The sequence below is a fragment of the Ornithorhynchus anatinus genome, chromosome 2, assembly GCF_004115215.2.
Source record: "Ornithorhynchus anatinus isolate Pmale09 chromosome 2, mOrnAna1.pri.v4, whole genome shotgun sequence".
In the NCBI taxonomy this organism is placed as follows: domain Eukaryota; kingdom Metazoa; phylum Chordata; class Mammalia; order Monotremata; family Ornithorhynchidae; genus Ornithorhynchus; species Ornithorhynchus anatinus.
This window is the reverse complement of record NC_041729.1, coordinates 155,066,886-155,079,024: the sequence shown is the minus strand read 5'-3', so window position 1 is coordinate 155,079,024 and position 12,139 is coordinate 155,066,886. Positions and strand designations below refer to the sequence as shown.

The window sequence follows — 12,139 nt, the reverse complement described above, 5'->3', positions numbered from 1 at the left end:
ACCACATCTGTTCACTTCTTCCCCGTCTTGCTCTCTTTATTCATCCCCTCTCCCAGCCCCGCAGCACTTATGTACATATCTGTCATTTATTTATATTAACATTTTTCTCCCTCTCTAGCCTGTAAGCTTACTGTGGGCATGGAATGTGTCTGTTTATTGTTCTATTGTACTCTCCCAAGTGCTTAGTACAGTTCTCGGCGCACCGCAAGTGGTCTATAAATATGAGTGATTGACTGACCGACATTTTCAGGTTGCATCGGGGGAGAGCAGTAATTTAATAGAGATTCAAATGAATAGAAAAAAGAAATAATAATAAAAAATGATTTATTTGGGAAACTGGAACAGAAGGTGGCAGCAATGTGGTAAATGGCTCCAGACCAAACTGAAGGTTTATAGCACTGTAGTGTTGTCCAGCGTTCTCTCCGGCTGGGAGACCTGGATCCCCCACAGGCACCACATCCAGCTCCTTGACCAGTTCCATCAGTGGGATTTTTGGGCCATGACCAATATCAAGAAAATGAAAAAGGAAACTTCTGGAATAGAAGCCCTCTCCTGGCTTAGAATTTAGGCTCCTCTCAACACAGATACGCAGAGCGGGACATGTGGGGAGAATGAGCAGTGGCAGGAGACCCTGACAAGCTGCTGGATGGAGAAATCGGGAAGCTGGAAGTGAGGAGAGCAGAGAAAGTGTTTTAAAGACAGGGGGAAACAGAGACTCAGAAAATGCTCCACCCCAGCTAACTGGCAGTCAACTGCCGAGGACAGACCAGCGTGGCGCCCAGAAATTGAGAAAGGACTATGTCTCTTCGAGCAAAAGTTTCAGGAGGCAAGAAAGCAGAAAAGAGCTGCAGGCACTGCAAACAGTAGACATGACCACCCAATCAGGGATAGATGTTTTATGTGGACAGTGTGGCTGGGACTCTGATCTCACAGTGACCTTTTCAGCCGTACGTGTCCTCGGAAATGAATTTCATTGTCAGTGGCATCTTATTCTAATAAGAAGGACAACTATACAATAATATCAGTAGGACTAGTGGTAATAATAATAATAATGATGTTGGTATTTGTTAAGCGCTTACTATGTGCAGAGCACTGTTCTAAGAGCTGGGGCAGATACAGGGTAATCAGGTTGTCCCACATGAGGCTCACAGTCTTAATCCCCATTTTACAGATGAGGTAACTGAGGCACAGAGAAGTTAAGTGACATGCCCAAGGTCACAGAGCTGACAAGTGGCAGAGCCGGGATTTGAACCCATGACCTCTTACTCCCAAGCCCATGTGCTTGCCACTAAGCCATGCTGCTGGGAGGTAAGGTGGGGCAGGAGTTAGTTTGATGCAAGGTACATCTCCTCTAAGAGACCTTTCCAGACTAAGCCCCATTTTTTCCTCATCTCCCATTCCCTTCTGCGTTGCCCTAACTTACTCCCTTTTACTTCCCCTGCCCAGGCCCAAAGCACTACCATGCATATCTGTAATTTTATTTATATGTTTTGGTGTCTCTCTCCCCCACTCTAAACTCTGAGTTCATTGTGGGCAGGAAACGTCACTGTTAATTATTGTATCATACTTTCCTAAACACTTAGAACAGTGCTTTGCACACACTAAGCTCTCACATTCAATCATATTTATTGAGGGCTTACTGTGTGCAGGGCACTGTACTAAGCGCTTAATATGATTGAATGAATGGATGGGCAGCCATCGGAGGTTCAGTGGGAGACGTGAACTGAATGTTTTTGTTGATAAATGATTTGTGCAGGTTGAAATATGGACTGGACTGGGAAAAGACAGGAGGCAGGGAGGTCAGCAAGCAGGCCGATCCAGTGCTCAAGCCAGGATAGGATAAGTGCGTGGATCAGCATGGTAGCAGTTTTCATGTAGAGGAAAGGGTGGATGTTAGCAATGTAATGAAGGCATAACCTACAGGATTTGGTGGCAGATGGAATATTGGGGTGGAATGAGAGAGATGAGTCGATGACAACGCCAAGGTTGCAGACTCACGAGGTAGGGAGGATAGTGGTCTTTTCTACAGTGATGAGAAAGCGGGAGGACAGGGTTTGGGTGGGATGGTAAAGAGTTCTGTTTTGGACTTGTTTAATTTGCGGTGTAGGTGGGACATCCAAGTAGATATGTTTTGAAGGCAGGAGGAAATGCGAGATTGCAGGGAAGGAGAGAGATCAGATGTAGATTTGGGAGTCATCTGCATAGAGATGACAGTTAACGAATGAGTTCTCCAAGGGAGTGGGTGTAGAAGGGGACCTGGAACTGAGCCTTGAGGGAACCCTACTGTCAGAAGCCAGGAGGCAGAGGAGGAACCAGCAAAAGGGACTGAGAAGGAGCTGCCAGAGAGATAGGAAGAGAAACATGGCACATGCATGGCCTTAACAGATATATTAAAAAAAAGAACAGGAGAAGACAGCATCAGCAACTCTAACGTTAACATTTCAAGGGGAAGGGGGTGGTCTACAGTGTCAGCTGAGAGGTCTAGGAGCAGTAGAATGGAGTAGAGGCTGTCAGAATGGGGAGAAGAAGGTCATTAGTTACCATAGAGAAGGTGTTTCTGTGGAGTGAAAGGGGCAGAAGCCAGCTTGGAGGTAATCTAGGAGAGAATTGGAGGAGAGAAAGTGGAGACAGCAGGTGTAAACAGCTCTCTCAAGAAGTTTGGAAAGCAATGGTAGGAAGGAGTTGGGCCAATAGCTAGAGGGAGCCATGGGATCAAGAGAGGGTTGTTTTGGGGTTTTTTTTTAGGATAGGGGCTACATAAGCAGGGTTTGAAAGCAGCGGGGAAGAAGTTTTTAGGAGAGAACAGTTGAAGATGGCCATCAAGAAAGGAAGAAGGGAGGGGGCGAGTGCATTAAAAAAGGTATAGAAGAGATGGGGTCAGAGAGACAAGTGGAGTGGGTAGATTTAGAGAGGAGGTGAGAGATTTCTTCTAGAGTTACTATGGGGACCATAGGGAGAGTGGGTGGGGGGTGGTGGAGCGGGAATCGGAGAGGAGAAAGGGAGATCTTAGGGAGATCACACTTGATGGTTTCAATTTTGTTGATGAAGTAGGTAACCGGGTCATTAGTGGAAAGACATGGTGGTCGGGGGGAGATGGACTGACAGGAGATTTGAGAAGGAAATTTAATATCTGGAACAGCTGGCGGGACAGTGGGTATGAAAGTGAATTAGGAAGAAGAGGTGTTGCCGTCAGGCAGTGGAGAGGACTCAAGTGAAGCAGGTAAGAATGCATTTAAGCAGAAGCAGCAGCGTGGCTCAGTGGAAAGAGCACAGGGTTGGGAGTCAGAGATCATGGGTTCGAATCCCGGCTCTGCCACTTGTCAGCTGTGTGACTGTGGGCAAGTCACTTAACTCCTCTGTGCCTCAGTTATCTCATCTGTAAGATGGGGATTAAGACTGTGAGCCTCACGTGGGGCAACCTGATTACCCTGTATCTACCCCAGCACCTAGAACAGTGCTCTGCACACAGTAAGCACAAATAACAAATACCAACATTATAAATTAAGGTGGACAAGGTTAGAGAGGTGTCTGGATTTCCTCCAACAGCTCTCCACAGTTTGGGCCCTGGAGCAGAGGAAGTGGAGTGTGCAGGTAATCCAGGATTGCAGGTTATTGGTTTGAGACCGACAGCGAGACAGGGGAGCAATGGAGTTCATGCAATCACATTTACTGAGCACTTACTGTGTGCAGAGCACTGCATTAAGTGCTTAGGAGAGGAAGATACAGCAATAAACTCACATTCCCTGCCCACAATGAGCTTACAATCTGGGTGGTGTTTCATTAAGTGTTTACTCTGTGTCAGGCACTATACTAAATGATGGGGTAAATAGAGGGGAATCACACCAGATGCAGTCTGCATCCTATACAGGCTGACACTGAAAGAGTTAGGGGGAAAACTACAGTGTTGGAAGTCAACCTGAAAGGGTTGGAATTCAGTTTGGGTACAAAGAGAGGTCTGGTGGCCAGGGAATATGTCTGCCAACTCTATTGTATAGTACTTTCCCAAGCGCTTAGTACAGATTGACTGATTAATCTTGGAACAAATGTTCCAAATGATGGGGCTCTTTCGATCAGTCAGTGATATTTATAGAGCAATTAGCATTTACTGGGTAGAGAGCACCGCTCTAAGCGCTTGGGAGAACACAATACAGTAGAGTTAATAACACAAGAAACTTACAGTCTACAGGAGGTAGGGAGCAGCTGCCCATGGTGGCCTAGCAGATAGAGCACGGGCCTGGGAATCAGGACCCGGGTTCTAATCCTGACTCCGCCACTGCTCTGCTGGGTGAACTTGGGTAAGTCTCTTCACTTCTCTGTACCTCAGTTCCCTTATCTGTAAAATGGAGATTAAGACTGTGAACCCCAGGTGGATCAGGGACTGTGTCCAACACTATTTTCTTGTATTGACCCCAGCGCTTAATACAGTGCCTGGCACATAGTAAGCATTTACCAAATAGCACAATCATTATCATCATTATTATCCATATGGACCCACAATCCATCGATGGTATTTATTGAGCACTATGTGCAGAGTACCGTGGAAAGTACAAAACAATAGAGTTGGTAGATTATAACAAAATTGTCCACAGCAGAGGGACAACTCTGCCCAGCTGTCTCAGAAAACAGCAGCTGCAATGCCCCCCTTCTCATTTCTTGCCACCCCAAGACCCTAGGTCTTGTGCCCACATCTTCTTCAGTAGTCACTGGCCACTCACCCGACCTTACTGTCAGGACGAGTTGGAGGAGCGACAAAAATCCCGAGTGGAGCCAACACTTCAAACTCCAGGTACAGGCCGTGCCATCCTATGTTCTCTCTGTAGAGACTGAGAAGAGGATGAGTCATGTCTGGGCAAGGAGGAGATGAGGGGTTAATCTCAACAGAGTCCAGGAGAGAAGAGGAAAGGATTGTCTAAGTAAGGGTCAGAGCCATGCATCCTAAATTTGGCTCAAACAATCAGTCAGTAGAACAGAGAGCGAGTTGGGAAGTAGCCGGTGAAGACAGCGGATCCATTTGATGGGGAAAGCTGTGGACAGCTTCGAAGTGAATGGACATCCCTGCCCATTATGCCTTCAGAGTCTCTAACGACATTCAGGGCGTAATCGGGAAGGGCAAATAAAAGAAAAACATTCTTTTGTCATTGGTCTGCTGCATGGCCTTGGAAAATTCATTTAACTTCACCGGGCCTCACTTTCCTCATCTGTAAAATGGGCATCAAATGCCTGTTCTCCCCTCTACTTTGACTGTGAGCCCTGTGTAATAATGTTGGTATTTGTTAAGCACCTACTATGTGCAGAGCACTGTTCTAAGCGCTGGGGTAGACACGGGGGAATCAGGTTGTCCTACGTGGAGCTCACAGTCTTAATCCCCATTTTACAGATGAGGTAACTGAGGCACAGAGGAGTTAAGTGACTTGCTCACAGTCACACAGCTGACAAGTGGCAGAGCAGGATTCGAACTCATGACCTCTGACTCCAAAGCCCATGCTCTTTCCACTGAGCCACGCTGCTCAGGCCTGTGTCCAAGAGGGGAAGCAGTCTGACAAAGTAGCAGTCTAGGAGCCAGAAGACCTGGGTTCGAATTTGAGCTGTGATGCTAACCTGTGTGACTGTGGGCAAGTCACTTAACTTCCCTGTACTTCAGTTTCCTCATCCACAAAATGGGGATAATAATTCTTGCCTCCTCTGCCTACACCTCCCAGGGATGTTGTGAAGGCGGAAATGAAATAATTAATATGAGAGCACTTTGGGAATGAGTGCTAAAGGAAACCAAGTCAGCACTTAGTACAGTCCCTGGCTCATAGTAAGTGCTTAACAAGTACCATTAAAAAAATATCTGATTACCGTCTATCGACTCCAGAGCTTAGCACTGTCCTTAGCACAGAACCACTTAACTATTATTAGTATTTTGATTACATCCTTGTATTAATCCATAGCACCTAGAAAGCTGTCAACAGTTCAGGTCATTATGTTTTTATGAACGACACTAATGCCGATGAAGAAGTTCAGAAAAGAATTTTGGAACGGATCGAAGACTGGAATAGCTTCCGATCGAGGATAGACTGAAGAGATTATCAATCCTCAGACTGACGAGACAAAGTCTGACACGATTGACATTTACAGAGTCATGAAGGTTGTGAATACATTGAACCCAGAATTGTTGAACCCCAAATCCCATAATATCAGGACTAGCAGCCAGACCTTGAAACTTGATCGACCTGGTTCAGAATGAACAAAGTGAAACTCTTTCTTCAAACGGTACCTTCAATCGGTTACCACAGGAAGTTTTCAATCAATCGATCGATGACATTTGCTGAGTGTTTACGGTGTTCAGAGCACTGTACTAAGCCCGAGGGAGAGAACGTTACAATAGAGTTGATAGCCATGGCTCCTGCCCACAAGGAGCTTACAGTCTACAGTGTAATGGAGACAGAGATTAAAATGAATTGTGGATTCGATCTTGAGCGTTGTAGGGCTGAAGAGAGGCTGAACGCCAATGTCCCATAGGGCCCGGATCCAAGTGCAGAAATTACATAGAAGAGAGAGGGAGTCGGGAGAAGGGAGTAGAGCCGCCAAAAGCTTCAAGATGGATTTGAATAAATTCACAAGAGATGCATAATTTGATATGAGGGAAAAATTGAGATATTAGAAGGGTTAAAGAGAAGCCCCGATGATGGGTCCATGATGGAATTAACAAAGAGAAATGTCAGTAGGCTGGTTGACCTGTATAGGACTATGCAGATGGTTGTCAAGCAGAGGAATTGTGACATCTCCTTTCAAGTAGTCTGTACTAAGTGTTGGGTAGATAGAAGCTAATTAGATTGGACAGAGTCCATGTTCCACATGGGGCTCACAATCAATCCCCATTTTACAGATAAGGTAACTGAGGCACAGAGCAGTTAAGTGACTTTCCCAAGGTCACACATCACACAAGTGGCAGAGCCAGGATTTGAATACATATCCATCTGACACCCAGGCCCTTGCTCTATCCACTATGCCATGCCGGGCAGCTCTGTTCCTAGTCTGTTCCTGGAATGGTATTTCATGTATTCTTATGTACCATATGGAGCACAGATAGAGACCTTCATGTTACAAATTCCTACAGCCATTACTCCATAAATAGGTCTTTGGCATGACAACTCTGCCCCAGTCTTTCTGTGGGCTTTGACGTACTTAATCAGCTTTCTTAAACCAAGTGCACTGAAGGTGAAGCAAGTGCACATGGTCACCTCTGTTTTGGCCTGTCATTTAAAACGCTTTTAGAAACAATACGAGAAGTAGAATTGCCTAGTAGATGTGTATATTTTTATTGTTTATGAAATCTATTTTGTTAATGAGATGTACATCCCCTTGATTCTATTTATTGCTATTGTTTTTATCTGTCTGTCTCCCCCGATTAGACTGTAAGCTCGTCAGTGGGCAGGGACTGTCTCTATCTGTTGCCGATTTGTACATTCCAAGCGCTTAGTACAGTGCTCTGGACATAGTAAGCGCTCAATAAATACTATTGAATGAATAATAATAATAATTACGGTATTAGTCAAGGGCTTACTATGTACCAGGCACTCTCCTAAGTGCTGGGGTGGATATAAGCAAATCAGATTGGACATCGGGATAGAGCATAGGCCTGGAAGTCAGAGGACATGGCTTCTAATCCTGACGCTGCCACTTCTCTACTGTGGGACCTTGGGCAATCATTCCATCATTCAATCATATTTATTGAGAGCTCACTGTGTGCAGAATACTGTACCAAGCACTTGGGAGAGGACACTATAACAATAGAGCAGATACTTTCCCCCATCCACAATGAGTCTCCCTCTGTAGAGGGGAAGACAGGTATTGATTTACAAAAATAAGTAAATTGTATGTGCATAAGTGCTGTGGGGCTGAGAGGAGGGATGAATAAAGGGAGCAAGGAACAAGTCAGAATGGAATAGAAGAAAAGGAAGGGAGGGAGAATAATTGTCAGATAACTTTTCTGTGCCTCAGTTATCTCATCCATAAAATTGGGATTAAGAGTGTGAGCCCCATGTGGGACATGGACTGTGTCCAATCTGATTAACTTTTATCTACCCCAGCGTTTAACACAGTGCCTGGTCTATAGTAAGCACTTAAATACCATAAAAAAGCATGCAGTTTTCCCCCCTGAACAAAGAAAATCTTCTGGAAAAAAAATGAAAGTAGTCTTTTCCTGGTTAAATAGAATAAGCATTGATTTCAGATCAGCGATCAGAATGTGTAGACTGCAGAATAAAACTATTGAAAATCATTTGGCTTCCTGTTTAATCTTTAAAGCCATTTGTCAGTCTCATCTTCATAATTTGAGCAATTTTGAATTTTTCAACTTTTACAAAATTACCCTGCAACTTTTGCCAGAGAATCTGTTTTTACCACTATAGAAATAAATTGCCTCCTAAACCTAAACAGATGGCCTTAATTTTAGGTAGAACTGCATGAAAAGAATGTCACATTTGGAACTACAAGTAATTCAGTCCAAAATTTAGTATTGCTCATACATGGTTTCAAAAGATTTTTAACGTTTTTGTTGTCTTCTAAACAAATCCGCATGCCCATTCAGAGACTTGCGACTTAAGAACTAACAACCAATTATGAACTAACAACTTAGTCTAAAATCAATTCCAGCATTTCTAAAAATGTTAAGTATTAGCCAGACAGAAAAAATACTCCCTTACTGAAAAAGCAATATTCCAGGGCTATAAAGTACACAAGTGGCTTCAAATTCTCCCAAGGATGGGAAGGATTTTAGCTTTTTATCAAGTGGTTTGAACATACACTGAACTACCTCCACCCACCGGATCTGTTTATCCAGTTATTTCAGTGTAACATTATCTACCATTGCCAAATGGAGCTGCAGTGTGACCTTTTGCCTACTTCTCTCCACAAGCATAAGGGAAAGAAATTGTAATAAGTGTCTTATAGTTTTTGGTCTCAGGATGGAAGTGGGGACAAAGGACAGAGAAGAATTTTTAAGAATACTTTATATTTTTTTACACGATCTTATACTCAAATCTAATTTGAGGACAATTTATTTTTTTTTCCTCATGCAGTACCCCCATAGATCTACGTGTGGACAAGGCCAACTCGGTTATATTTTCATTGGGTTTTTAAAATATATAAATAAACGTTTGAAATGCATCACACTTCTTTAATTCAGACTCATCATCAATTTCCATAGCACGGAAGGAGCTTCTCAAAGCCAGCAGATTCTGGGATCAGACATCTAGATGAAAGAGGAGAAGTGGAAAAAAAAAATGTACCTTCCAGTGATTGAAGTACTATTCACATCTCGACAGAAAAATACATGAAAGTGTTATGTGATCAAAATGTTGGAAGAGAGAACCAAGCTAATAACCGATTAATCTAATTCTGCCTTTTTGTGTTTCCCTCCTAGATTCGAACATCAGTGACAACATTGTTATTTCCCAAGAGACCTTTCAGTTGGATAAGACATTTCCTGATTGCAGCAGTCATTCTTGCACTTAATAACGTCCTGGTCATTCTTGTGCCAACTATAAAATACATTTTTGGATTCATAGGTAGGTGTCAGGGGTTGTTTTAAATAATTGACTCAAGATACAGACTTTCCTTCACTAGAAAGAAATAAAATAGAAGTCATCACAGTAAGCACTATTTTACAGTCATCTCTCTCCAGGATTCACCAAATATGTCCTTTAGCCCACCCATCTGAAATCTAGCTTGAATCAGGCAGATCTGTTCCCCTATAAATACCCTGGGAATTTTCCAAGCTGAGAAACCCTTTATAAATCAAGGTAGCTACAAAACAGATGCAGCATGGCTATGTTCATTCAATCATTCATCAAGCACTTACTGTGTACAAAACACTGTACTAAGCACTTGGGAGAGTACCATCTAGCAATAAAACAGACACATTCCCTGCCCACAATGAGTGGAGAGAACCCAGCCCTGGGAGTCAGAAAGACCCAGGTTCTAATTCCCACTCTGTTGCTTGACTGCTGTCTAACCTTGGGCAAGTCACTTTACTTCTCTGTGCCTCAGTTACCTCATCTATAAAATGGAGATTAAAACTGTGAGCCCCATGTGGGACAGGGACCATGTTCAGCCTGATTAACTTGTATTTACCCCTGTCTCACAAGGGGCTCACAGTTTTACTGGTTTTATTATGGTGTTTATTAAGCCTTCCTGGAATATAGTAAGTCCTTAATAAATACCATTAAAAAAGATATGGAGGGTTAGACATATTCATCAGAAGTTCTTATTTGTGAGTTCCACAAGGATCAGGCTGTCACGTTCAGTCAAAAACAAATCAGTGGTGTTTACTGAACACTTATTCTATGCAGAGCACTCTATTAAACTCTTAGGAGATTACAATATAGTTGATAGACACAATCCCTGTCCTCCAGGAGCTTACAGTCTAGTGGGGGACACATGTATTAAAATGAATTACCATAGCTGGTGCAATTAAGTATAAGGCTATTATAATAATACTAGGTGTTTACTATGTGCCAGACACTGTACTAAGCAGTGGGGTGGCTGTAAGCAAATTGGTTTGGATACAGTCCTTTGTCCCACGTGGGGCTCACAGTCTCAATCCCTATTTTATAGATGAGCTAACTCAAGCACAGAGAAGTGAAGTGACTTGCCCAAGGTCAAACAGCAGAAGTGGCAGAGCCAATATTAGAATTCATGACTTTCTGACCCCCAGGCCTGTGCGCTTTCCACTAGGCCATGCTGCTTCAATCATTTAACCAATTCATTCAATCGTATTTATTGAGCACTTACTGTATGTAAAGCCCTGTATTAAGCACTTGGGAGAGTACAGAATACAACAGACACATTCCCTGCACACAGTGAGCTCACAGTCAATCATATTTATTGAGTACTTACTGTGTGCAGAGCACTGTACTAAGAGGTTGGGAGAATACAATATGATAAAATGGTAGACACATTCCCCGCGCACAACAAGCTTACAGTTTATACGAGCTTACGTATATGTATATAAGTGCTTGCACGTTGAGTGAATATCAAAATTCTTAGTGGGTATAGTCATGAGGTCAGAACTGAAATCAGTCAGTCAATCAATTGATCAATAGACTGTATTGAGAGCTTACTTTGTGCAGAGCACTGTGCTAAGTGATTGGGAAAGCACTCTAGAGTTAATCAAGATGATCCCTGCCCTAAAGAAGTTTACAGTCCTACAGGAGAGACAGACACTAAATGTTTTTTCCTTTTTTGGGTAATAATAATAATAATAATGATGTTGGTATTTAAGCACTTACTATGTGCAGAGCACTGTTCTAAGCGCTGGGGTAGATACAGGGTAATCAGATTGCCCCACGTGAGGCTCACAGTCTTAATCCCCATTTTACAGATGAGGTAACTGAGGCACAGAAAAGTGAAGTGACTTGTCCACAGTCACATAGCTGACAAGTGGCAGAGTTGGGATTCAAACCCATGACCTCTGACTCCCAAGCCCGGGCTCTTTCCACTGAGCCACCCTGCCTTCATATCATCATCACTACGCTTGGGAGAGTACAACAGAGTTGGTAGATACATTCCCTGCCCACAGAAGCTTATAGTTTAGAGGGGGCGACAGACATCAATATGAATTCCGTGATATATTCCACAAATAAGTGTGTATCACTTTAGTACTTAGGTATATTAGATAGTTGTATATTTTGTGTCAGAAAAGTACATGTGCTTAGCATCTATTCTGGTGTCTATTAACAAATCATTTATTGATACCCAGTGCTCAATCATGTATTTCCCCTTAGGTGCATCTTCTGCTACACTGCTGATTTTCATTCTTCCGGCAGCTTTTTACCTTCGACTTGTCAAAAAAGAACCCCTTAGGTCTCCCCAGAAAATTGGGGTAAGTCAGATTTTAGCCTAATCACTTATGCTTTTTTCTCATGCTGACAAATGTTTTGTTCACTTTTATTAAAATGATATTTTTCCAGTAAAACTGATTATTGTAAAATGTTGCCAGGATGAAAATGAACCAGAAGCTAGGCCTGATCACTCAGTAGAATCAGTGCAATTCAAGGATTTGGAGATTATTTCAGCCCTAGTGGAAAGAGCCTGGGCCTGGGAGCTAGAGGACCTAGCTTCTAATCCCAACTCTCCTCCTTCCCTGCTCTGT

General features: G+C 43.1%; 1 protein-coding gene across 3 annotated transcripts in view; it reads left to right on the top strand.

Moving 5' to 3' along the window:
* Nucleotides 1–12,139, top strand: part of SLC38A4 (solute carrier family 38 member 4) — a 175,246-nt gene that overhangs the window by 157,903 nt on the left and 5,204 nt on the right. For all 3 annotated transcript variants that reach the window (XM_029057880.1, XM_029057882.2, XM_029057881.2), the window contains exons 14-15: nucleotides 9,410–9,554; nucleotides 11,772–11,869. In XM_029057880.1, coding sequence (XP_028913713.1) covers nucleotides 9,410–9,554; nucleotides 11,772–11,869 — 243 coding nt within the window. The remainder of the gene's footprint in view (nucleotides 1–9,409; nucleotides 9,555–11,771; nucleotides 11,870–12,139) is intronic.